This window comes from Lepisma saccharinum, chromosome 2 (assembly GCF_977018435.1).
Source record: "Lepisma saccharinum chromosome 2, izLepSacc3.1, whole genome shotgun sequence".
Lineage (NCBI taxonomy): Eukaryota > Metazoa > Arthropoda > Insecta > Zygentoma > Lepismatidae > Lepisma > Lepisma saccharinum.
In genome coordinates this window covers 53490569-53517476 of record NC_139230.1, presented here as the reverse complement: position 1 = coordinate 53517476, position 26908 = coordinate 53490569, and the positions used below count along the sequence as shown (strand labels likewise).

General features: G+C 38.2%; 1 protein-coding gene across 1 annotated transcript in view; it reads right to left on the bottom strand.

Moving 5' to 3' along the window:
- Nucleotides 1-22063, bottom strand: part of por (Protein-serine O-palmitoleoyltransferase por) — a 39173-nt gene extending 17110 nt beyond the window's left edge. The window contains exons 1-4 of the mRNA XM_083118093.1: nt 21955-22063; nt 6006-6251; nt 5143-5344; nt 4380-4605 (exon numbers count right to left, since the gene is read on the bottom strand). Of these exons, the coding sequence (XP_082974219.1) occupies nt 4380-4605; nt 5143-5344; nt 6006-6237 (660 nt within the window). The 5' untranslated portion in view covers nt 6238-6251; nt 21955-22063. The remainder of the gene's footprint in view (nt 1-4379; nt 4606-5142; nt 5345-6005; nt 6252-21954) is intronic.
- Nucleotides 22064-26908: the final 4845 nt, after the last annotated feature.

Genomic DNA, 26908 nt, shown 5'->3' with positions numbered 1-26908 from the left:
ACACATACAAAATAAACTAAAGGTAGCAAAGTTATTTTACAATCTCATTTAAATAACACATCCAAAATAATATTTTCCAACCAAACACAATTACTACCTAGGTACAGAGGTTAAAATGTGGAAAAGAGACCTATGGCTAACAATTCTAACAATGTGGGACAATATTGAAGCATTGTTTTATTGGGACTGTTCACATTAACTGCAAAACACATTAATATAAAACAAGGTTCCACTGTACTGCACCCAAAAAAAGGCAAGGGTATTGGTTTTATGGATATATTTGTAAATTTAAATGCCCAAGATGGTGGTCGATATATTCAAGATGATAACCTACACATATTTGTGCAGTTAGTTTTACTGTGACAGGGAAGATGAGAGGACAAAGAAAGAGGAAAATGGGACAAGAAAATGGATTGAAACTTTTTGTGGACATGGTTAATAAGGAAATTGCATACTATATGTAAGAAACATTGATAGGCTGGTGAACTTTGGTCAACTGTTCAATTGGTCAGTGTTTCGGGAGAGGAGAAATTATTGATACAATGACATTAAACATACATCATATGTTAAATATTCAGAAACAATTTACATTCAAAGTTGAAACTGTGTTTAACCGGACTGACAGCAGTACAAAGGTTCAACCTTCTTTCATGAAATATTCTGACAAATTATAAGTCTGTCCCAATAAATTTTACATTACAGAAAAGCATAGCATTCCCATGTTGATACCCAAAGTGGCCGCGGTGGCTCAGTCGATAATGCTTCTGACTACCATGCTCAAGGTCCCGGGTTCAAACCCCAGCCCGTTCAAATCCGGGAACTTTTCTAACGTTGAAAGCGGCCCCGGCACCCACCCAGCGTTGAATGACATGGGTACCTGGGGGAAACCCTGGGGGGTAAAGGCGGTCAGGGGCATGATGCTTATCACATCACCTGCACTCATGACCGGATCAAGAAAGTGTGGGGCGTTACCCCCACACCCCCTATATGTCTTCATGGCATGGTGCTAAGCATGCATTCCCAGATTAGCACCTTTCAGGATGGGCACATTCCAATAATCTGCATGATCATCCCCCAAATATTTTTTTTAATTTAATTTTTCACTTCTACATTCAAGAGAGGGGGCTGCTCTTTGGTATGCTCATCATTTGCAAATACAGTTGTCAGCAGGAAAATAAATAAATAAATATTAATATTTTTCTCAAACATACAGTTTGTGTTGTCATTCAGTCTGCTACTATAGTTTCTCTTTAATAGTTTTCAATTTCTACATAGGTCTGTCTGCTTCTACATAGCAACATAGACATGCATTTCAAATGTTCTTAAATACTTTCATAAAGCAAATTATACGTATTATATAACAAACAAAACTACACTGGAAGATGGGAATGCCATTTTTGTTATACGGTAATGTAAACTCTTGATATGAAGGTAATGACTTCCAGTATGTACTGTACTGGTTCAATTACGATATTTTTTAAAACTTTTATTTGTTCTGGAAATATCACTACTTCTCTCCTACTAGAAATTATCTGATTGGCATTCACTAAAACAATGAGACAAAGCTGGTAAGATTACTGAAGCTTACTGTCACATAGCATTAATATCAATGAAATCAATATCTCTCATAATGCACAAGGCTTATTGCTCACCTACACAAACACTTTACAGATAGGTTTTGTAATTGCCATTCTAACCAAAATTGATGTGCATCATCCAGGTTTTGTTTTAAGAAAGAACACAAGCTATAAACCTGCAAAATAAAATGACAAGTTAGATTTCAATATCAATTTGGAAAGTTTCTTATTTACTGTATGCTGGTATTGATCCTTATTGTTACGTGATAATTTGCTACTTGCAATTGTAGCAAAATTGCATTAAATTATTCAGGATTTTGGCCACTTGTGTTTCAAATGTCGTTCTTTTATGACAAATAATTCTGCACATGCTTCACACCAAACTCATATTTTTATGTCACTATTTTAAAAATACAAGGAATTTGTAATGTTGCAATACATGCTTGTGTCTTTAACTAATACTGCATACTTTGTTTTATACACAAAGCTGTAAAATGTTTGATTTGAAACAATGGAGTTCAAGTAGGGAGTATTGCCAATATGATTATTTAATCAATTGGTTGTCATCAAAGTTTACAATAGCATCTTGATACAATGAATCAACATAAAGGAAAGAAAAATCATTGTAAAAGAAGTATGCTATTGTGTATATACAGTGGAGGATTAACAACGAACAACATTTTCTTGATGAAGAGGTTTTCTCGGGATATCAACCAGGTGATTTCCGGATAGGCTTCCGAGCTTTCGAGAGCTAACGTCCCTTCCATCTTCAGGGATTGAAGTGCAGATGTGTCAGGGTAAAGTTATATATGTAATTGGTGTGGGAGGGGGTGGAGTCTGGTGTAGCTGGCAGGCCAATCACGTGCAGTCTCTATGACGTCCTCACTCCCAGTCGACAATCGCTAACCAGGCTGGGTCCAATTCAAGTCTCATGTCTCTGTTGAGGTTTTCCTTTCCCCGTAGATGGCTATTGATTCTTTGATGATTCGGTGCCAGTAATTGGATGACTTATTGAAGATCTTTGTGGTTGTGAAATCAATTCTATAGCCCTCCTGGATGGAATGTTCTGCTAACCCTGCTCTTTTGGGATGTAAATTCTTGATGTAACTGGCATGTTCTTTGCAGCGTTGTTCAATTGTCCTCCGTTTGTCCAATGTAGGCTTTACTGCAGGAACAGATGAGAGAGTAAACCCTGGGTGTCTTCTGTCCAAGGTCGTCTTTAGGGTTTCGAAGTTGACTTCAGTGGTGGTTTGTGGATCATCTTAATGTTGTGCTTTGAAAGAATGCAGCTGATGACTGCAGAGGTTCCCAGTGTATGGGATGATGGCTATCTTCTGCTCCTCTTGGTTGTCGGGAGGGGTCCAAGTTTGTTTGCTGGTTGTTCTTGTCGTGAATTACTCACTCAAGTGTCTTGTTGGTGATGCTTTCAGCGTATCCATTCTGTCTGAAAGCTGTGCACAGGTGTCCTGTGTCACTGATGGAGATGGCCTGGTAAAACAACATAGAGAGTACAGTTGGGCACTGTGCTTGATGGTTAAAAGCTCTTGACATTGAGGTATTGGTCTGTGTGAGTAGGTTTCCTGTAGATGCTGTGTCCTAAGGCCCAGTCTTGTTTGCATGTGATGAGGATGTCGAGGAACGGAAGGCTGCTGTTGGTCTCTGTCTCCATGGTGAATTTGATGTTTGGGTGTTTGTTGTTGAGATGATCCAGGAACATATGTAGCACTGCACCATGTGACCAGATGACAAAGATGTTGTCTACGTATCTGTCAAATGCAGCAGGATTCTGTGGAGCTGAGCAAAGTGCTTCATGTACGAAGTTCCCCATGAAGAAATTGACTATTGTAGGAGAGAGCGGGGATTCCATTGTCACTCTGTCAGCCTGTTCATAGTACCTGCCCTTGTAGTTTAAGTAGGTTGAAGTCAGGATGTGTTTGAAGAGGCTGATGATGTCTGGTATGAAGTGATGCTCTAACAGTTTTAAGGAATCTTGAAGTGGCACTCTGGTGAAGAGCGATACTATGTCAAAGCTGACCAGAATGTCACTGGGAGAACTTCTGATGCTCGGCAGGGTCTTGATGAAGTCCGATGAGTTTTTGACATGATGTTAGCATTTGTCCATCAGAGGTTGGAGTTGTGTTGTTAGTAATTTAGCGAGTCTGTAGGTAGGGCATCCAATGGCACTGACAATAGGTCTTAATGGTACATCAGCTTTGTGTATTTTGGGAAGGCCATACAGTCGTGGAGGTACAGTTCCACTGGGTGTTAAGTGGTCCCAGGTTTCTTTCGGCAGTGTGGATTTCTTCAATAGAGCTCTGGTTTTCCTCTCTATTGCAGCTGTGGGGTCTCAGAGTGAAGGTCGGTGTGTGCTAACAGTAAGAAAGTCTGTGATTCTGCCATCATAGTCCGTGGATTGTAGTATAACAGCAGCATTTCCTTTGTCTGCTGGTAAAATGATAATGTCCTGGTTTCTCTCAGTTTAATACACAAATATATCTTATCTGGAAAATAACCATGTTCAAACTTTCTAAAAAATGCACATGAAAACTCAATAAAATCAGATGTCACTGCAGCACTCCAACTAGCAACACTATTGCAAAATAGTCACTTTGCTTTGAGTAGAGTTAGTGCTCAGATAGGCTAATCAGCACTGAACCTACAGTTTAAAGTGGGATCCAAACCACTCTGCAATGTTACTCCATCAGGGAGCAAACCTAAGACACCTTGATTGCAAACATCTTTACCTACAGTTTACAAATTTAGTAATTGCTCTCTATATAGAAAAAAAAAGAATATACTTACCCACTGTGGCTTGTTAAAAATTGCTATGTAATCTCTATATGGCACCCAAGGACCAAAAACACAAGTACCAACACACAGAACATATCCTGAAAACTGAATCGGTGATGGAAGACATTGCAAGGATCCAATATCAGTGTCAAAAGCAACAGATATCACTTTCATAGCAATTAGCATCTGAGCACCACGTATTTTGTGCCATTCAGTTCTCTTTACAAAAACAAGTTCACTGCAAAAAATATATATATATTATTTCAGAGTATTTCTAGCACACAAAAAAATCACATAAATAATATATATTAAGGATGGACTGATATGATATTTTTACCGATAAAGAATGAATATCACAGCATACTGATATTGCAATATGAAATGACATACATTTTATGAAACATCTGAGTGATTAATTCAACTCAATAATTAAGGTATGACTTGGAACGGTGTGTACAGGATTACAGGATTGCAAACATGCAAATCAGCATGAAGCGAAAAAATCTTGAAGTATGTCTGAAATGTATTTTAAAGAGGTGGTAAAAGGTGACACTTACCACTTTATTTTATGCAATTTTAATTATGTGCTTCCTTCTCATATCTCTAAACCAGTAATAAAGAGCAGATACTTTTATCAACGCAATATTAACTGTAAATGATAAATCATTAAGAAAATATTTCAAAATTATCCACCATGTAATGTGAAAATTACTTAGGATGACAAATTCTATAAAAACCTTACAAACAGAGCAAATTCACCGAGTGATGTACTTACCATACTACAAGGAAAAAGACTGATGCCACAGCAACTGTGGGTCCACGATATTTTTTAAGAAACTTGGAGACAAAAATCAACACAATATAAGTAGCAACTGCAAACCCAACAACATAGAACATTGTCGAACGGAAGAAATTATGCAAAATATATAATCCAGTCCCAGCAGATAAAGCATGACAAACCAGTAATGGAATTTTCACTGAAAAAAAAGATAGGATAAAAATAGGTAAGTACTGTGATAAATTACCAATTGATATTATTGACTTCAATACTCTATAATCTTCTGATACAACATAAAGTTGTAAATATTACTTGGATAATATGAATGGTTCATTATTCTCCATAAGTAATACGTATTTGTAACATATTTTTAAATCCTAAATTCAATGCACTTTTCTGCCATTATAGTAATTATTATTATTCACTATATTATGAAATTATTATCCTTATTATATATCTCTGGCTTTTAGATTATTTTTATCTTTACTTTTGTGTGATATTTTTCAATATAATTTGTGATTTATTTTTATTGCTTTCCACAGGTGATTGAAATGGCATTTACTTTACAGAACCAGGGCAAACAAATTATTTGTTTATGTACATAAAAATAATAAAATGCTAGAATTGTGTACTAAATTACAGGCTATTTACAGATAAATCAGATTGGTAAAAATATTGGTAATTTTACTGAGACTGATGTAGTGGTGATTAATTTGTCCCATCCAGAATATACACACAAATGATTGGTTCCCATTCATCACGAATATGGAACGAAATTCTGCAAAGCATTAATAAAATGAAGCAAAGGTGCTTTACACTACTCACACACACATGCATACAATACAAAATTAACTACTCACCTATTTGGGTAGATATTCTGAAGAGAAAGCACCACAGTAATAGTCTTCCAACATGTGTCAAACCATCTCTTGTTGATGGTTCAATGCATAGTTCCCAAAGTTCCCTTATGCTAACGCCTTCATCAATATCATCTTCCTCATACCAAAGATTTGCTCCAGCTGTATATGGATCATCATACATTGGTGGAACATCATCCACATCATCAAATAAGTCATAGTCAAAGTCATTCATTTTTGTAGAGTCAGCTAAAGAAAGAAAAGAAATGTTGAGAATATGACAATGAGGCATTTTCAAATACACCATAATTTTGTACGCACACACACACACACACACACACGTGGGTTAAGTCATAAGTCATGGCAACTATTTTTTTTCCTGGCGAACAGGGGACAACACAAAAAATCTAAGATATACGTTTGGAAGTGTCTGAAGATGCAGCCATGAAAATTCAAAAGATTTCCTGTTTGTTGGGTCTTTCCTACTTCCTTCTCATTAACCCTTCTGGCCAGGGGTGCTAGGTTTGATTTTGGGTGGAGGCACACCATGATTCAAATTCCACTGAATAGCTAATCAGAGCATACAGTGAAATCAAAACAAACTAGTTTTCAACTGAAAAAAGTCTAGCCTTCACAAAAATGGATATTCATATAAATCTCTGTATGCCAGCCTGCATCTGTAAGGTAGTGAAACCCGCAGACTTACATTTGAAGACAGGCATAAGTATTTGAGACTATTTCTATTTGGTTATCTTAGATCACTTTCCTATGTCTTAAGTTAATGGTGACAGTGATGAAGAATGTTAAGTCCTACAATTTAAAGTGGGATCCAAACCACTAAGTCCAGCCACCAGGTATCAAACCCAGGGCACCTTGATTACAAGATGAACTCTGAGCAGACCCTGTAACTGCATAATGGAGCATCCTTGGTTTGCAGAAGGGGGAATCCTTTTCATACAAGTATGTAGAAGGACCAGTGGACCAATAGTGAGTCACAACCCAGGAGGTAAATACTGGAAATGTATGTTCAGGGGTCCCCATCACTGAAAGTGCGGGTCGTAGGCTATTCATACTAAACCAAATGATTCAAGACACTAAAAAAAATGGTGAAAAATTACAATTTTTGGAACATGCACAATAACTATTACTGGATGCTGGAATAGGAATTGTAGCTTTTTCTGGTGACGTGATTTGAACAAGTGTTCTCAGGTTGCCAGCCATGTTAAATTGGCATTAGCTTCCAATGTTTTGAGCTCAAACATTGTTCTCATCACCAGGGAATGAAAAAATGGAGACCAGTGTAGGGTTAAATATATGACTATGATAGGGTGTAGCTTGGGTGGTCTTTTTATTGGTTTGCTCTGGATCCTTGTGTTCCTATTGGCTGGTGTCATGTTTTTATGGAGGAGTGGGTTCCAGGGATGACTGAGCTGGAGTCACACATCCCTGTTAAGATTGGTGGTTTTCCATGAAATGGCTATGGCTTCCTTTACTCATCAGTTCCAGTAATCGGCACATTTGGCTATTATTTTGGTGTCCGCAAATATAAATCCAGTGCCCCTTGGTGATGCTGTGTTCTGCTAGTCCTGACTTTTCTGGTTGGAATCAGGCACGTATCCAGGAATTCCTTTCGGGGGGGGGGGGGGGGGGCTCAACACCATTTTTTTAAGGGATGTAAGAACCTCACAATTGTATGTTCAAGACCAGTGGTGGCAATTGGCTTCCAAAACGGGGGAGGGGGGGGGTGCGGAGGGCGTTGCAAGGAAAGTTTACTTTCTTTTGGTAGACAAAGCTTAACATTAGGAGGCCATAATGTTGAGGCAAAAAATTGGGGAGCAACTATCCCTTAAATCGTCGCCACTAAGGCTGTCATTTTAATCGGAACGTGAAATCGGAACATTTTTTACCACTCGACTCCTCTGTTTCCATGCATTAACATTGTGTGCCGGAACCATCTCAGTATGTGTGTTTGTCCATTTCTTCTCATCAGGCATAAAAACGTCTATGGTGTCTTTGAGTGTTTTTACGTAGCTGTTACACATGCACGGGATGGACAATCCACTCGAGAACGCGAGATTCAAATTGTGGGCTGCGAACTGGACGCAGACAGCTCTCGAATATTTCTCTCTGATTCGAGCCTGAACACTACTAAAGTGTCTTGTCCTCCCATGTTTGCAGCTCTTATAAAAGCCGAAACACACCAAATTGTTCAGATTCAGGCCTTAGCACTCACAAGTGTTCAAAAATGCCTCTCACAGCTTCTGCTGTCTTGTCATATATCGGCACGAAACAAAGGAAGTCTTCTCGAATACAGGTGGATCACGAAACAATTAATGCACAGTGAAAACCCTTCCGTTCCCAACACACTAAATCTCTCATATTAGGGCCCAGTCATTGTCACCTCGAAGTATTAGCTCTTGTTGACCACAGAAGAAAATTCTCCTCAACCGGTGGGAATGCATCTCAGTTTTCTTCTCTCTCCTATATTTTCTGTGCTTGTTCATTATACAAGCAACACCTTACGATTTGATATACACAGGACATGTACTATGTAGACATTTTAACGAAAAATCGGTTGAAGTCAAGGATGACTAGGTGGCTCAGTTGGTAAAGCCCTGATTTGGATCCTGGTAGAGCCTGCAATTTCCACCTAAAATGTCTACATATGCAATATCTTGCTTTCTCTTCTCGACATTCATAAAATTTTCGGCTGTCTCTTTATGGTAGTTAAGTGTTTGAATGTGTTTCGAACCCAGTAGGCTTAAACAAAGTATTTTTTTATACCAGGAAATTCTCGGACTGCATATACGAAATTTAGTTCTGGATAAACTAAATCATCACTCAAAACTTTGATTTTCAGTTGATCTATGCAGCTTATTTCTGTTTTAATAAACCACTCCAATATCCGGTACTGCTGAAATATTCACTTTAGAGAGAGAGGGGGGGGGGAGAGAGAGAGACCTTGATCTCTTCGGCCCTCAAACCGAACTAGCACTACACTGAGGCCCCGGAAGTTCTGCTGTCGTCAATGTCTTCATTTTCGAATCACTATATCTTATAAAGCAACCAGAGGACGCTGACTGATCACTAATCGACTGTATGAATTGCCACACTTACCTCTGAAATCTCATTAACCAATTCTTTGTCCAGCTCAACCGAAAAATTGAATCCGCGTATTTATATACTCATTATATTCTAGAACGTTCCGCAGATAAAACGATTTGTTAATATCGCCAGTAGTTGACTCATTCTCTCATTCAAGAACGTACCCTCTCCCGCCTTCCAGAGATTAGAAATTACAACGAATCGCCCTACGTTAGGCGCTACCTTTGTTGTGCAGCTTCCAAATGCTGACAAGTTTCTACATAATGCTCAAGTGCGCTGCGACAACACCGAAAGCGTAAGAAAAGTTTACGTGCAATATTATCAACAACAGGGTTATAGAACATTCTCCGTCTTGCCTCGATAATTTTCTATCTCCTTAAATCATCGTCAAATTATTCAAAAAGCCAAAAACCTAATTTTATGTAGTGTAAAATAAAACATTTCCTGAGGGGGGGACCGTTGAACCACCTCAACCTCACCTTGGATACGTGCTATTAACAATAACAGGGTTATAGAACATTCTCCGTTTTGTCTCGATAATTATTTCTCCCAAATTATCATCACAATATTCAAGAAGCCAAAATCCTAATTTTATCTAGTGTAAACAGAAAAAAAATCTGAAGGGGGGGCTCGAGCCTCCTGATTCCCACCTTGGATGCATGCTATTGACAATAATAAGTTTATAGAACACTCTCCGTCTTGTTTCGATAATTATTTCTCTCAGATTTATAAATTTAATATCTTCATATTATTCAAGATGTCAAAAATCGAATTTTATCTAGTGTAAATTGAAAAATTTCCTGAGGGGGGGCTCGAGCCACCTCATCTCCACCTTGGATACGTGCTATTAACAATAACAGCGTTATAAAACATGCTTCATCTTGCCTCGATTATTATTTCTCTCCTTACATTATTTTCACATTATTCAAGAAGCCAAAAACTTAATTTTATCTAATGTAAACTGAAAAATTTTCTGGGGAGAGGGTCGAGCCCCCTGTGCCCCATCTTGGATACGTGCTATTATCAATAACAGGGTTACGGAACATTCTCCATCTTGCCTCGATAATTATTTCTCTCCTTAAATTATTGTCACATTATTTTATTTCACATCACAAGAAACCAAAAACCTCATTTTATCTAGTGTAAACCTAAAACTTTCGGGGGGGGGCTCGAGCCCCCTAAGCCCCCCTTCTGGATACGTCCCTGGTTGGAATAACCTGATGTTGCAATGATGTTCATTACATCACTGTTCAATGGTGCATCCTGTATGGCCTACATATGGTGTCCCACAATCACACTGTATATTCCTACAATGTGGAGTTCTAGGTCATCTTTGACTGAACGGAGTAGGACCTTGGTTTTCAGTGGCAGTCTGTGAATGGTCTTCATCCCGTGCCTGGCAAGAAATATGCTCAACTTCCCAGAGGTGTGTCTGACGAATGGTAAAACTATTGCAGTGGGGCATTTCTGTCCTGTGTTGCTACAAGTAGAGGGGCTGTGCGGTTCAGAATCAGTCCTTGTAAGGGTCTCGTCCCCACGTTCGGCTGCTCTGGGTTGTGAGGAATCGCCCTTTCTAAGGGCCACACTGTTGTCCATGGTTGGACTCTGCTGAGATGAAACTGCCATTTTTACATTCCCTCATGATGATAGCAGTGGCAGCCCGCAGCTACTATGATGGGTAGTGCCAATGTAATCAAGAAATTGAATTAAAAAAATCCTCCAATGACCCCCCCCCCCCCCTGCCCTTCCTTGTGGTTGAGGCACTGGTCAAGATGTTTAGCTCTTAATTTATCCTCATTTGGTAACGTGGAAAACAGTGTATGTAATAAGTAATAACCAACAAATCCCATTCATCTTCACTCACCAACCTATCTCTTATACACTACAGAACACTTCCCTAAAAACACAACCATCACAAGAGGAAGGAAAAGACAAATCCTTTCACCTCTCCTCCCCCATCCACATGTATTCCAACTGGACATCAAAAATATCCTAGACATATGTTGTAAAAGAAATTGTCAAAATGTTAAAGGATCATAGGATTTATGTATCTGGAACTGGCAACACTAATGTTGCTAGGCAACTTCTAATATATCCATCGTAAAGTTGGACATTTCTATGGTAAGTGTACCCAGAACGTTGTGCTTATGGATGCTATTTTTGTTTGTTACAGGGACTTGAAAATTTCATTGGAGGCCAGCAATGGAATTAACTCGAGAACATTTTTGAGCAATGATTTTCTACGAGGATTATCTCAACAACAGTGCATCGTTCAACTCACTTCGACTTCTGGCAATGAAGCACCATCTAAAAGCACTGTATATCACTGGTTTAGTGAATTCAATCGTGACCGTCCAAAATCAGTTGTTGTGCCAGAAAAATTTGATGCTGTGCGAGAACTGTTAATGCAAGATCGTCATGTCACATATCGTGAGATTGAGGCATCCCTGGGCATTAGTATGACTAGCATACATAAGATATTAGAAGAACATTTAGCTGTGAAGAAGATTTGTTCGCGTTGGATCCCGCATAATTTGACAATCGCTCAAAAAAAGGCTCGTGTCAACGTACGCAAAAGTGCATCAATCATCATGGAGAATATTTTGAAAAACGATAAAACCATTTTCAATTATACATTTTTTTTGTTTGTTATTCCGGATGCATAAATAGCAACCCTTGTACTATCTACAAAAAATATTAAAAGTCTGGACAGCCCTTTAGATGCATCTATCTTATATCTAAATGTTCATTTAACTTTGAATACATACTACGTTTGTTCCAAAAGTAGGCAGAAAAGTAGATAGTACCTTTCTGACGAATTACTTCCGAATGGGTCTTACAAATCAGTCATATTTGGCGACACAAAGGTGGCAACTATGTCCCTCGTCATGCCAAGTGAAAACGGGCTCAGCTGGTGTCTTACGACCAGCATGGCTAACCCCCCACCCCTTTCCAACTTGTTTCCAGCTGAGACTTCTTCAACCCTCTAAACATGTGTCAAATTGGTCAGGCCAGCTCTTGGAGGGCTCGGGCCTTGCGAGGGTACGAAAGAGCTGGCAATGCTGCTTGTAGGTTGGGGCAGTCGTCAGCTTGACCCAAGTCTTTCCACCATAAGCTTTACTGATTACGAGATTCGAATCTCCTTGTCTGTAAACTATAAATGTATTAATTTAACAATACTTTGGCGAGGTATGCATTTCTTCTGAGGGTAGTACCATGGCACGGCGGCTTTGCCCTTTGAGCCGCCGCTGGATGAGAGCAATGTATGCACTTGAAAAGTTGGAAGCTAATGCTGATTTAACCTGGCTGGTAACCTGAGAACACTGGTATGTATGTTGGAATGTCAGAACAATGTGAGAAGCAGGAAATATCAACCAGAACTACAAATTAGATTAAAGACCTAATTTGTTTTAAGTCCTTTTTATGCTCAGATAGGCTTTTGGAACAGGACCTACTGTTTTAAATGTGATCCAAACCATAGTCTTTTGACCAGAGATCAAACCTTGGACCCAGGGTGGATAAAAATCAAGATTTTTTTATTTTTAAAAAACATGTTTTAAATTACTTGTATTGTTTTCGACACCATATATATAGATACATGTTTTTTATAGAAAGGCTTTTTCTGGTAAACGGCCATGTAATATTTGAATAATATTAAAGCAAATAATAAATTATTATATTTTTTCACTTCTGATATTGTAGCCTATACAGGGTGCTCGAAAATTCCCCTTACAAACCCCTAGGACAAGTAGAGGGGACGGAGTAGACAATATTTGGAATAGTTATGCAACCGGGTAGGCAGTACATGATGTCAGAAGATCACCTGATGGCACATGACGTCTGCCCTACCTCGGTATCCGGCCTGGAGCGTACCTGCACGTACTTGTGCATCTCCAAGGAACATGGTTGAGTACACGTTTGCAGAATACGTGGACATGATCTTTGTGTATGGCGCAGCGGAAGGGAATGGAAGAGTAGCTCGTCGGCTGTGTCAAAAGCGTTATCCACAACGTGCGACTCCATCGCATACTCTTTTTGCCAGCATTACGCAACGAACAACGTACCTTCACCACCGACAGGAAGGACTGTAGTGCACCACGTTGAACAGGACACGTCAATAAGCATGCAAACAATTGCGCATGTAATGGGTGTTTCTTGCAGCATCATGTGGAAGGTTCTGAATGAGCAACAACTACATCCTTACCACCACCAAAGGGTACAGGCTTTAAGATCAGCCAATTTTGTACCATGTGTTAACTTTTGCACATGATTTCTGCACCCCTGCATCGACAAGCCGCAGTTTCCACGTCGAGTTTTGTTCACAGATGAATGTAAATTCACTAGGGCGTGTGTTCTCAATTCTCGAAACAGCCATGTCTGGGCAGACGAAAACTCTCATGCGACGCATGTCTAGGGATTCCAGCACAGATTTGCTATCAATGTGTGGGCAGGTAATCTGGATGGTCATGTGATCAGGCCGTACCTTCTTCCAGCCAGGCTAACGGGTGCTGCATTCTTGATCTTCCTACAGGAAGTATTCGCCCTGTTCTTGGATGCTGTGCCATTGAACGTCCGTCAGGAACTGTGGTTTCAGCACGATGGTGCACCACCTCACTTTACACGTAATGTTCGTACACATCTTATCCAAAGATTCCGGCAAAGATGGCTAGGCCGAGGTGGTCCAACCGCATGACCCCCACAATAGCTGGATTTAATGCCATTGAACTATTTTTTGTGGGGTAGTATGAAGAGTATGGTGTACGAGACTCCTGTAGAGACAGAGGATGAACTGCATGCATTATTCTTGTGCAAATGTTGCTGCACAAGAGTGATGGGACACCAGGTGTGATGTAGCGAGTGTACCGGAACATGATTCGTTGGTACAATGTGTGCAACGATATTGGTGGTCGTCACATCGAGCCACTGTTGTACTAGAGCAGTGCCGTATCTGTACACATCCAGTGCAGAAGACAGAAAAAGATTGTTGCGTTCCACTGTCGACACAAGTGTTATTGTGATCAATAAATAGTACGTTTCTTTTTTGTTCCCTTGTCATTGTTATAAAATAAATTTGTCTGTATTATGTACTGAGTTACACGTCATTCAATTCTGTACCTCACATAACACCTAATTTGACATGGTTATAATAAATGATTACACTTTAGGTTATCATGTACTGCCAGTTGCATACCAACACAGGCACATACGATACATTGTCATGGTCGTAGCACAGAAATGGTACGTTTCCGGACATGGGTTCCTATTCCAAATATTGTCTACTCAGTCTCCTCTACTAGCCCTAGGAGTTTGTAAGGGGAATTTCCGAGCACACTGTATATGAACTTACTATGGATGGAAATGTTTGTTGGGTGTGTTCATGAAACAATATTTTCAGTAACCTTTCTTCCAGTAAAAACAAAACATTCTGGATGTACTACATGATTAAAATATTTTTTACATTTTTTGTAGCTGAATTTTGGTGATTGTTTTACTGATAGTTTGCAAAATATCAATTGCCATGTTTATTTATAGTTAAATGATAATGACGTTATTTACAGTTTAACACAATTAATATTTTGTATATTATTCTACACCAAATGTTTGTTATTTTTGCCTATAATATTATTGAATTTTAAATCAAGATAAATTTAAGTGTGCTTAAAGTATGCATATTACATTTCCTTTTGTATGAGCTTCACCCCACCAGTACATATATTTTGTTTCCTTTCTTAGAGCCTAATGAACACCATTAAAGGATTAAGAGATTAATGTACATCTTGCCTGGACCCCTTGATAACAAGGCTCTCTGCCTAATTGAAGTAGGATGGATCAACTTTTGAGAACATGCAGTATACAGTGGCGAACTGCTAAAATATGATTGATTTATTGTTAAAATTATGGAGGTTACTCCCATAATGAGAAGCATAAGAGTGTAGTGGGTATCCTATTCAGTGAATATAAACCAATGTTTATTGCATTAGCACGTAGTTAGTAACAGAATAATCCTGCAAGGATTATTTATCTTCCTGTTAGGATTATTTATCTTCCTGTTAGGCGTAGAGCTGACAACTCTGCACTGTAAAAAGACATGTCAAGAATCAGCAATATAAGGCCATGGATGTTCCCAAGGTAAAATATTCCGGAGGTAAAGTAGTCCCCCGTTTGGATCTCCGGTTGGGGACTACTTTGGGAGGTCCCTGGACTAAGGATAAGATCTACGTTAGGAATAAGGATATTAAATTAGGCACCTGGAATGTTCTGAGCCTTTACCGGCCTGGGGCATTTCAGTGTACAGTTAATGAGATAGTTAAGTATAAATTAGATGTAGTAGCTGTCCAGGAAGTTAGGTGGCCAGGAGAAGGGAATTGTAAAACTAAAAATTATACTTTTTTCTATGGTGGTACTGAAAATCATAATTTTGGAACAGGCTTTTTCATAAATAATAGAATTATCTCGGCTCTTAAAACAGTAGAATTTATTAATGATAGGATATCATATGCAGTTTTACAGGGTAGGTGGTGTAAAATTATTTTAATAAACATACATGCACCAACGGAAGATAAAGATGATAATACTAAAGATGATTTTTATACAGAGTTAGAACAGGTCTTTGATAAATTTTCTCAGTATGATATGAAAATTCTGTTAGGTGACTGTAATGCACAGATTGGCAAAGAAGAGACATTTAAACCCACAATTGGTAAAGAAAGTCCTCATGAATTAAGTAATGATAATGGTATAAAATTGATTACTTTTGCAACCTCAAAGAATTTAATTGTGAAAAGTACCACTTTTAAACATAAAGATATCCATAAATATACCTGGTCTTCTCCAGATGGTAAAACTCATAATCAGACAGATCATATTCTCATTGATAAGAGAAGGCATACTAGTATAATTGACGTTCGTACACATAGAGGTGCTGACTGTGCCAGTGACCATTATTTAGTAATTGCTAAATTAAGAGAAAGACTCTCAGTGATAAATCATAAGCAACAAAATCTAAAAGTTATAAAATTTGATACAGGAAAGTTTACTGATGAAAGAATTAAGAAAGATTACCAAATTAAACTGTCAAATAGATTTGATGTTTTGCAGGATTTAAATGATGATGAAAATATAAATGACACAGACGTAAATAAGAACTGGGAGCACATACGTAATGCAATAGAATTAGCAGCTAAAGAAAGTATAGGATACCATAAACCGAGAAAAAGTAAGCCATGGTTTGATAATGAATGTCGTAATCTAATAGAAATAAGAAATCAGGCTAGACTTAGGTGGTTAAATAACTCTGATGATACAAATCTAAACAATTATAATAGAATAAAGCAAGAAGATAACTCCATGTTTAGAAGTAAAAAAAGAGATTACTTGAAAAGCAAAATTAACGAAATTGAAACAAACAGCAAAAATAAAAATATCAGAGATTTATATAAAGGTGTAAATGAGTTTAGAAAGGGGTGGCAACCTAAAGTAAACTTGATAAAATATAAATAGGGTGATTTTCTAGCTGAACCAAGCGATATTCTAAATAGATGGAAGAACTACTTTAATGACCTTTTAAATGTCCATGTAGGAGATAAATCAGAAGTAAATGAAGTCCACACAGCAGAACCTTTAGTTCCAGAACCTAACTTGACTGAAGTTAAAGATGCTATTAAAAGGCTAAAGAATAACAAAGCACCTGGCATTGATTTAATACCAGCTGAGTTAATTAAATATGGTGGAAATTCATTAATATGTCAAATTCATAAATTAATTTGTTTAATATGGAATAAAGAAGAAATCCCTCAACAGTGGAAAGATTCCATAATTGTTCCTGTGTTTAAAAAAGGTGATAAAATGAACTGCAATAATTACCGTGGAATTTCTCTACTCTCAACAACATATAAAATATTATCTAACATTCTTTTAACAAGACTAACCCCATATGCTAATGAAATTATAGGTGATTATCAATGTGGATTTAAACGTAACAGATCAACTACAGATCAAATTTTTCACATCAGACAGACACTTGAAAAAAAGTGGGAATATAATCAAAATGTCCATCAGCTATTCATTGATTTCAAAAAAGCATATGATTCGGTCAAAAGAGATAAATTATATAATATATTAGTAGAGTTTGGAATACCTAAGAAGCTTGTTAGTATGATAAAAATATGCACCAGTGAAACAGAAAGTAAAATTCGTGTGGGTATTAATGTGTCTGACAAATTTACAATTCATGATGGGTTAAAACAAGGAGATGCATTATCTCCATTGCTCTTTAATTTTGCCTTAGAATATGCTGTTAGGAAGGTAAACGAAACTAAAGAAGGTCTAAAATTAAATGGTGTGACTCAGTTGTTAGCATATGCAGATGATGTAGACTTACTGGGGGATGTTGTGAATACAATTAAGAATAATGCTAAAATATTTTTCAAAACTGGTAAAGAGATAGGTTTGGAAGTTAACAAAGAGAAAACTAAATATATGCTTACAGGCCGAAACCAAGTGTTAGGTAATAATCAAAATCTAATTATTGATAACAACTCGTTTGAAACAGTTTCCAAATTCAAATACTTAGGAGTAATATTAACAAATGAAAATTATATTAAAGAGGAAATAAAAAGTAGGCTTAATTCAGGAAATGCATGTTACTTCTCTCTTCATAAACTTTTGTCTTCTCGTTTAATATCTAAGAAACTAAAAGTTAAAATATACAAAACAGTAATTTTGCCTGTAGTATTATATGGGTGTGAAACTTGGTCCCTTACATTGAAAGAGGAACATAAATTGAGAGTATTTGAAAATAGGATCCTTAGGAAAATCTTTGGACCTAAAAGGGATGAGGAGACAGGTGAGTGGAGAAGGTTACATAATTTAGAACTACATAATTTGTATTCATGTCCAGACATTATTAGAATAATTAAATCAAGAAGACTTAGGTGGGCAGGCCATGTGGCACGAATGGGAGAGGAAAGAGGAGTTTACAGGATTCTTGTTGGGAAACCTGATGGTAAGAAACCAGTAGGAAGGCCAAGACGAAGATGGAGGGACAACGTCGAGATGGACCTAAGGGAAATCGGTAGGGATGGAAAAGAGTATATAGATCTTGCTCAAGATAGAGACAGATGGAAGGCCTGTGTTGCTGCAGCTATGAACCTTCGGGTTTAAGAAGGCTAGAGAGTTAGTTGGTTGGTTATAATCCTGCAAGTTTTGACTCCAGATTGAGAAAAATAAGAATGGTACAATGAGAAGTACCAATAAATGAAGCAGCAGCAAGAAAAAGACAAGTCTTATGGTTACAAATATTTGTGAAATAGTTTTCAACTCCACAAATAATGGCCTACATACAAAAGGCATATTTATACAAGATTATGTATGCCTGTATCTGTGAGATATTTCAACAAAATGAATCATGTTTCAGGAAAGGTGTAAGTCAGATTATTTCTTACTCTCATCATCAGAACTCATACCCTGTTTCCATTTTGAGAGTTTTATTTGCAAAATACCATGAAATGTTTGCTTTTCCATGATGTGAAATGCTTTTTGCAAAAAATATCATCGAATTACATAGTTTTTTGTATTGATTGATTGAGTTGGTGTTTTAAGTCCACTTTATGCACAGTAAGGCTAATCGGGACTGGACCTACAGTTTAAAGTGGGAACCGAACCACTATGTGCCTCCACCAGGTATTGAACCCAAGACCCCTTGATTCGAAGGCAACGACGCCACCACTGTACCATCGGAGAGGTGGTAACAGTTCCGATTGTTTTTATGATTTTTTTTTCAAATTCTCCTAGCAGGAAGACTAATTATCGTAGAATTTTGGCAATCATTGTCACACGATATTTGAACCTTACTTAACCTTCGAGCGGGCGCGCCTGCGCAAAATTTATGCCAAAAGTAATTTTCTTTAATTTTCTTGTGTTTCCTTTGAATTCGTCGACCTATGCTTTTTATGTATTCCTCAAATAGGTATTTTGTGTTGCATATTAGCAGTCATTGTTACTAATCCATATGTTATACTCTGTCAATTGTTGTTTATTTCAGATGAGAACACCGTGTCGTAAAGTTTGCGCTGCGCGCCTGCTCCTGTTCTGTAATTATTTCATCAGGTCATTGTTGAAAATGAGTCGACAAAACGTAGACGTTAAAGAAATTCAGCGTATCCTTCAAGTTTCTCGAATAGAATAGATTGATTGATTTTGTTTTTGAGTCTGCTTTATGTACAGAAAGGCTAATCGCGACTTGACCTACTTTGGTAGCTAGGCTCGTTCCCAGGATGTTTTGAGGGGACGGACATATCTGAAAATGTGAAAGTAATTTCTTATTATTTGGTTTAGTTTACTAAGTTTATACGAGATATAGTATATAGTGTGTGTGTGTGTGTGTGTGTATGCGGTGAGGGAAGGGGGAGGCGGGATTGTGTACACAGTATATTGCCATAGACTACCCATAATTTATCATATAACGTAGAGAATTTTTACTCGACTCGGTCCCTCTTGAACTTGGAATGTAAAGTCTGTGTACATAAACTTGTAATATTTACGTTTTCAGCAGGAATATCTGTCGTAAAACGTACGACACGCGCCTGCTGATGAAAAGCGTGGTGCGCTATAAATATGTAATAAGTTACGTACTGTTTTTTTCTTTTTTTTTCAGCATTCTAACTTGTATTTCAATGTTTCATTTATATTAACCTCAGATATGATATAAATAAATGTAGACCCAAAAACATTTACGTTTATATTATATAAATCCTTGCTCATAATGAATGATACTAAATGACGTAAAAAATGCGTCACACGCCCGCTGGTGACACGATTATGAACGCGCCCGCTAGAAGGTTAAAGTAATGAGCACTGATTGGATTTTGAAAAAAGCTATTTATGTTGAAAAAACAACTTAAAAATTAACTTACGCAAGCATGTGTGCTTCACATTGACAATGTATTTTCCATTGACAAGCGACTGTAAGTAAGTATAGTAGGAATTAATGTAGAAGTAAATCGGAATGTTGGTATAATGCACTTAGGGACTTTATTTTAATGCTAAGAGAACCAAACCTGGCCTGCCTAACCTAACTACGAAAGCATATATTGAACAAAATCGTAAGTAATCGCTAAAACTCCACAGTATGTGTTAACGTAAGTAGCCTAAATTGAAATCGAACCATGTTAAAATTGCATTTGTAGCATGATGAAATAGGAATAAAAAAAAAGGAACTTGGGCCGGGGAGACCCCTGAATTACATAGGAAACATGCAAAAAGCAACAATCGAAGGTGCGTGTGTTTGCACTGCTGATGTAGAAGATGTGTATGCATAATGAAGAGATTGGGATCCAGCAATCATAACTTTCATAAGATAAATAGTGACACACTAATACAAAGCTAATCACTAACATTAACGAATTAATATCTATATAGCCAGTGGCGTGCCCAAGGAGGGTTGGTGGGGGTTATACCCCCCCCCCCCTTTGGCCCAGTATTCCTAAAAAAAAACCATCAAATGCAGGAAAAGATAGCAAAATGGGGTGACTACTAAAAAATGTATATCTAACCCCCTCCTTTCAAAAATCCTGGGCACACCACTACATATAGCCTACTTCAATCTTACTTCTACAATCATCCAAAGAATTTTAAACACATTCCTCATGTACAACTTTTAATAATCATTACAAATCGGAAAGATAACCCTTCACATTAAGGTACCATAATCAAGGCAAATGAAATGCTGTTCGTTAAAAGTAAAAATTGAAGAATCACCACATCAGGTTATGTGCACCTTTCCAAGATCCGGTAAGTTAATACAGTACTAGTTTACTATCCTTCGGACACATTTATTTATTTTTACAGAAGAAACTACTTACTGTAATAAGTTCCTGTAGCTTTGTCGAACATCGGGAAGGTGTTTTGTGTGATGTGGGAATGTTTCATAGCTGAAATTCATGTTGTTTGTTGAAAATTAATTCTCCGACGGAGAATAGCTAGCCCCACGAACCATTGGCGCGTGGATAGGTTAGTTCTGTTAGGTTAGGAAACATAGTTAAAATTTGGTGTCGTGTTAGTATCAGTATCTAGAAATTGGAAATAACTGCGAACCATTGGCGCTAGCCCCACGAAGCATTGGTGCGTGGTTAGGTTAGTTCTGTTAGGTTAGGAAAAATAGTTAAAATTTCATCAAAACAACGTTGATACACCTTCAGGAATGTTCCGTGAAGCAGATATGTAAGTACGAATGTCAAAAATTGACGAAACGAAAAAATTAGAGGTGTCCGAAGGATAGTAAATTTTTACCGTAAATACTTCATTGGTACGCCATGACACTTGTGGTTGCCTAATTAACTGCTTATTCAAATGCACTTCTGCAACCAATTTAACACTACATACACGCCACCATTATGTGGGACAAGTGCAAGGGTTGAGCAAGCAAGTGTACCTCAGCAATTTCCTCTCACTCCAATAACTTAAAATCTGCAGCATTATTGTAGTACGAAGAACTATTGCATAACGCAGTTATAATATAATTTCAAATGTGTATCACCCATTCAAAAACGCAATCGAAAAACCCGCTAGTACACACATGAACAAGTTTTCAACGGAAAATTATTTTTTATGAATGAATGATTCTCTCATCGTTGCTGGAAGTTATATAGACACTATGATCAATCACAACTAAATAAAGTTATCCGAATTTTTTATCAATAAAGAATCAGAACGCACAACAGATAAAAATGAGATTTACAGAAAAACGTTGTATTTCCAACGCCGGGTACTAAATTTTGTAATTCGAAAAAAAATGGCTAGCATTCTAAGGCGTTCGGCTAATTGGTATTTTCCATCACCATGAATTCACCTCATGATTTGTTTCTTGTAGCTTCTTATTGATGGAAATGAACTTCAATACGTTTAAAAGTGCAAAGGCACAAATACGAGGAAATGTCAAGTTACAAAAACATTGCGGGTGTCGCTCTTCTTTTTTTCTTTTTATGCACTATGCTACAGCGCTGTAAAAATTGGTTATAACTAAGCACAGGTGACAGCAACTTGTATTTTCTACAGCATTCTGTATTGTAGAACAGAATGGGCCCGTTCCGAAAGTCGTACGAGTTTAAAAACGCGTTAAACAAGTTATGGCAACTGGCTGTCCCATAACCGTGCGTTCGTGAGTTTCATTATGCTGTCCCAAAAGTCGCATTCCGTGCGTCTCGTGTAAGAACCAGGTTCACCAAACGCATAAGCCAGGAGGCTGGTTTGTTCCGTGAGAATCGTCTGCTCCTTGCAGACAAAGCGCGTGCTGATGGATTCTAACTGCACTAGTTCGGAAAATGTATTATAATTTTATCGGAGACCGATATGAAGCAACATGCACAAGATGAGTATGTCTTGACATTTCTTATAATATGATTAAAATGAGTAAAAATGTCCACAGTAGAGTTTATTTTTGCCATAAGGACATTCCTTCAGCTGACGCTATTCGGAAACTTTCTCTAAACAAAACGCTGCGCCTGCGCTTTCGCCTAGAGTATCCCATAGGTCTGTAAAATAACTGGTTTCACAAGATTCAAGAGCTCAGTTATTTTCATTGAACGCGTTCGTTTCGTTAAGATTTTAGGAACGCACCCAATACTTCGTTTGCTAGGGGTGTGTGGGATCGCGAAGAGTGTGGAGCGGGATCGGGAAAAAAATTCCCGTCCCGATCCCGACTTCGGGAAATGACTTCCTGACTTTTCGGGATCCGAGGAGTCGAGAAATACCGAATGGTCATTTTAAAAACTCGTTAATTCTCGCCGTTTTCTGCACAGTAAATTTCTGGAACTTATCGGAAATTGTTAGCTTTTATTCCATAAATGCAAAAACAATAACTTAAAGTGAAAATGACGTGTAGAATTCGAGATTTTCAAAGCTTCGGAAAGTTTCGAACATTTTTCCATCCCGAACATTTCCCGACTTGGTCGAAAAATTGCAAGTTTTCCCGTCCCGATTGACCCGCACACCCCTAGTTGTATCCATCATTGGCTTGGCTGTATCATAAAAGCACAAACCAATTATAATTGGTCTGTTATAAAAGCTTTTATGTACAGTTTTCAGTGAAACATTTGCTTTGTTTCAAGAATTGAAACAATCGCTAACGAAGCAGTTGACAATACATCCTTATATACAGGGTTGGCATGTTTCATACAAAAGTGTTTAAAACAACTTGTTTTAAAAGTTTAAAACACACGGCTTTGTTTTCTACAAGTGTTTAAAACATTTAAAACAATGTGTTTTAAACATTATTTTTCCAGACTTGTATAAAATACATTTTGATACTTGATGTTTGATAGCTTGTGGTTATTTGCGTGTTCTAACTTCGGATTTTCATTCGTTCCTTGTCATTTTCTTTATTCTGCACAAAAATCTGTTGACTGACTGAAAATGTATAATCAGTTTACAAAGAAACATATTGTGAGGAGTAACCATGGGCATGGGCCTCTTAAAAATGCCTGGGTATGCTTTTTTTTACAAGTTATTAAAAAAATTAAAATTGAATACTGTATGTATGAAAGCTTTTTTGGCATTGTGTTTTAAAGGTTTTATTAGTTTAAAACATGTTTTTCTTGGTTCTTGTTTAAAACATTAAAATCGTGTTTAAAAACAAAAAACTGTTTGTTTTGAATTTTTTAGAAACACAAATGAAAAGAACTAATCAAAACGTAAGTGTGACACGTTACAGATACAGGCACACAGCACCTTACAATGATCACCTAATGTACAGAAAGAGAATACGTGTTGACCAGAAGTCATGTGCAGGCAAGGAGAAGGTACAAAGCAACGAACCTTAAAAGTGACCATGTTTACTGTTGCTAAATGATAAGAACGGTATCCCAGGCCTGCTTTAATATTAATAGCCAATGGGCCTGGTCAAAGCAAACTATTTTAGGTGGCAGCACCCCTGTTGCGTCCCCACGCTTTTGATCGGCAATTGTTCTCCCATTTAAATACTACATGGGGAATTTGATGCCGAACGTGCTGCTATTACATTAAATTGCAAGTTTAATATCATCTTAACCTCAGAAATGATGTCTGAACATGATAGTTGAATAATTAGTGCTGTTAGAGTAAGACTTTTGAAAAGATGATCGTCAACAACAGAAAAGATATCGGAACTTTTTACGTCACTTGCAATTTTCACAATTTAAGTGATCTATTGTTGAGAATCCAGTCAAGAATAATGTGTAGTAATTCCGCTCGACTGTACTTTTATTTTAATACTTGTTTTTAATAACTGACTTTTTCTTCACGTGATACAACTTTTCCACGTAGCTAGTAAATATGGTCCTTTGTTTTATATACACACATTTATCGTCAAGAATAGTTATTACATAAAATATTTTTTCTTCTGTTTCATGTCTCGCAACCTCTAGGGCTATCTTATTTACAGGTATTATAATTTTAAAATTGCTGTTACCAAGAAAAAGAAGGACGAAAATACGAGGGGAGAATATCTGCTTAATACAATGAAAACATACGTTAATATTAAATTATCGGATAGGGCATAATGTCAGTCATAGTGTATAATAATATATATCATGCATTTACGCACTTAATACATTTTTCTTTATAATGTTGGGAGTTTCTTTGATTCCTACACGCCGTTGAATTACACATGCTCGCAACCAGAAAGAAGCAAAGCATAGTATAAAAATCTAAATTTTTGTATTATCGACCCATGGCAGCTAGAGACGACCAAAATAACGTCAGGTTTAGTGTTCTTTGTGCATAAACGTACTATATTTAGCTCGTTTCAGCAACCATTCCGTTGCGCTTTAATATATTAATTCTTAGGTTCAGGAGAATGTAATTTTCGGAAACTTATGACTGGCAACATCATCTTAAAGCTTTGCGAAACCCATTTTTATTATCGATTTACACGAGAAATTCTTACCTTCATTGAAAATAACGTTTGAATAGCCATCCCATCGAGCTCCAAAGTAAAGCTTAGGGCAACCAAATGACGGACGAAAATATTTAGGGACGCAACGGGAGTGGCGCCGCCATCGGAAAAGTTTGGCAATGAACAGCCCCATTCACGAACCATGGCAGTACACCATTATGAAGACCAGATCACACATACTGTCCACACATACTGTTCAATAGATTAGCATCAAGGGCATCCCATGCAGCAACGATAGCATTCCTCAGGTCATGAACGTTGTTGTACTGGGTTTCATTGGCGTACACTGAACGGAACAGAAGACCCGACAGGTTTTCCATGGGGTTAATGTCAGTAGAAATCGCAGTGCCTATCAATGCCATGCACATTCCTGTCAAGAAACCAGAAGATAGTGGACTCAGCAGTGTGTATAGTGGCGTTGTCTTGCTGGAAACGCCAGTGATCGCGACCAATGCCATTGGCAAATGACAATAGATTGTCCGTCAGGACGTTTTGGTATCCGAGCGCATTCATACGGCCTGTGGGAAAGGCGAGATTCGTTTTCCCATGATAACCAAACCCACCCCACACCATTACAAACTGTCCTCCCTGTTGTTTCTTGTAGAAGATCTTTTCCTCATTGCGGAGATCATGCCAATAGTATCTCCAGCCATCGGGACCATCCAAATGGAATTTATTTTTATCACTGAAAATTACCCGCCGCCATTCCGCCATCCACGCCATGTGCATCTTGGCCCAGAACACGCGACGCTCCTTGTGTTGTGCTGCGAGTCGTGGCTGTCGTTTGGCCTTGCGATATCGGAGACGATTGCTGCGTTTCACATCCCGTGATAGCGTTCATTGACGCACATGAATCTGAGGATCACGAGCCAACTGTCTGAGGGATGTTTCACCAGCAGCCAGCTTCGTCAGGACGTCACGTTCCTGTCGGGGCGTCAATTTCCGCGGCCTTCCCGGTGCTTTCTTCATTCCATACATGTCTCCAAGTTTTAGGAAATTGTTCACCACACAGGCGCTGCGACAAATTCGGCGTGCAATCTCTTCTTTATATGCCAATATCTGCCCCTTTTCACGTTCCGACATTGCCGCTCGACGGCCCATTCTGCACTTTCATCAATGCTGTCGTACTCCTGAACAGGGCATGAATACCTCGCGATTTGCACGCTAGCTGCAACAGCGCCCTCTGTAGCCACTGGCAACGACATCTACTGGGGTAACCGCACTCATTCTTATGAATTTGCAACGCTCTTTTGACTTCGACCTTGCCTGCTGTTACACATACACGTCTCCCTGAACAGTACCACGTTTCTCATAACATGCTTTCCCCTCTCCGTCAGTTTGCATCACTTTCGTTTCCTGTTTCCTTTTCGTTTCCAGGATATGTTCAAATTCGATACCATTCTTATCATTTTGCAACGCACGTGAAAACTAATCGACTTGATGGGGAAATTGCAATTTTTTTAGGTCCCGATCGTCGGGTTCAGTGCCGATTATTTGGAATTTCCCGATTGTTCGGGATCCCTATAAGTCAGGATACCATTTCTCGAAGTCGAGATAGGGACGATAAATTTTTCACCTGATCCCAGTCCCGACTTTTCAGGATCCCACATACCTACAGCCAACGTGTATGTGGTGAAACTTCGTGTGTGTTTCAGACTGTGTCAGAAAGTTGCAATACAGTACTTGAAGCGAGCATCCTCCGAGTCTGGTCTTGGAGTGCGGTCTTCAAGTCGTGGATTAGAAGTGGAAGTCTTTCGAATTGCACTTCTACTGCAGCGCCAAATACAATCAGTAGATAAAACTGAATACTCTTTGTTTTCCCTGCGTATCGGACAGAGGCCGTGTCCGGTTTGGCAAGCGCTCCGGCCCGTTC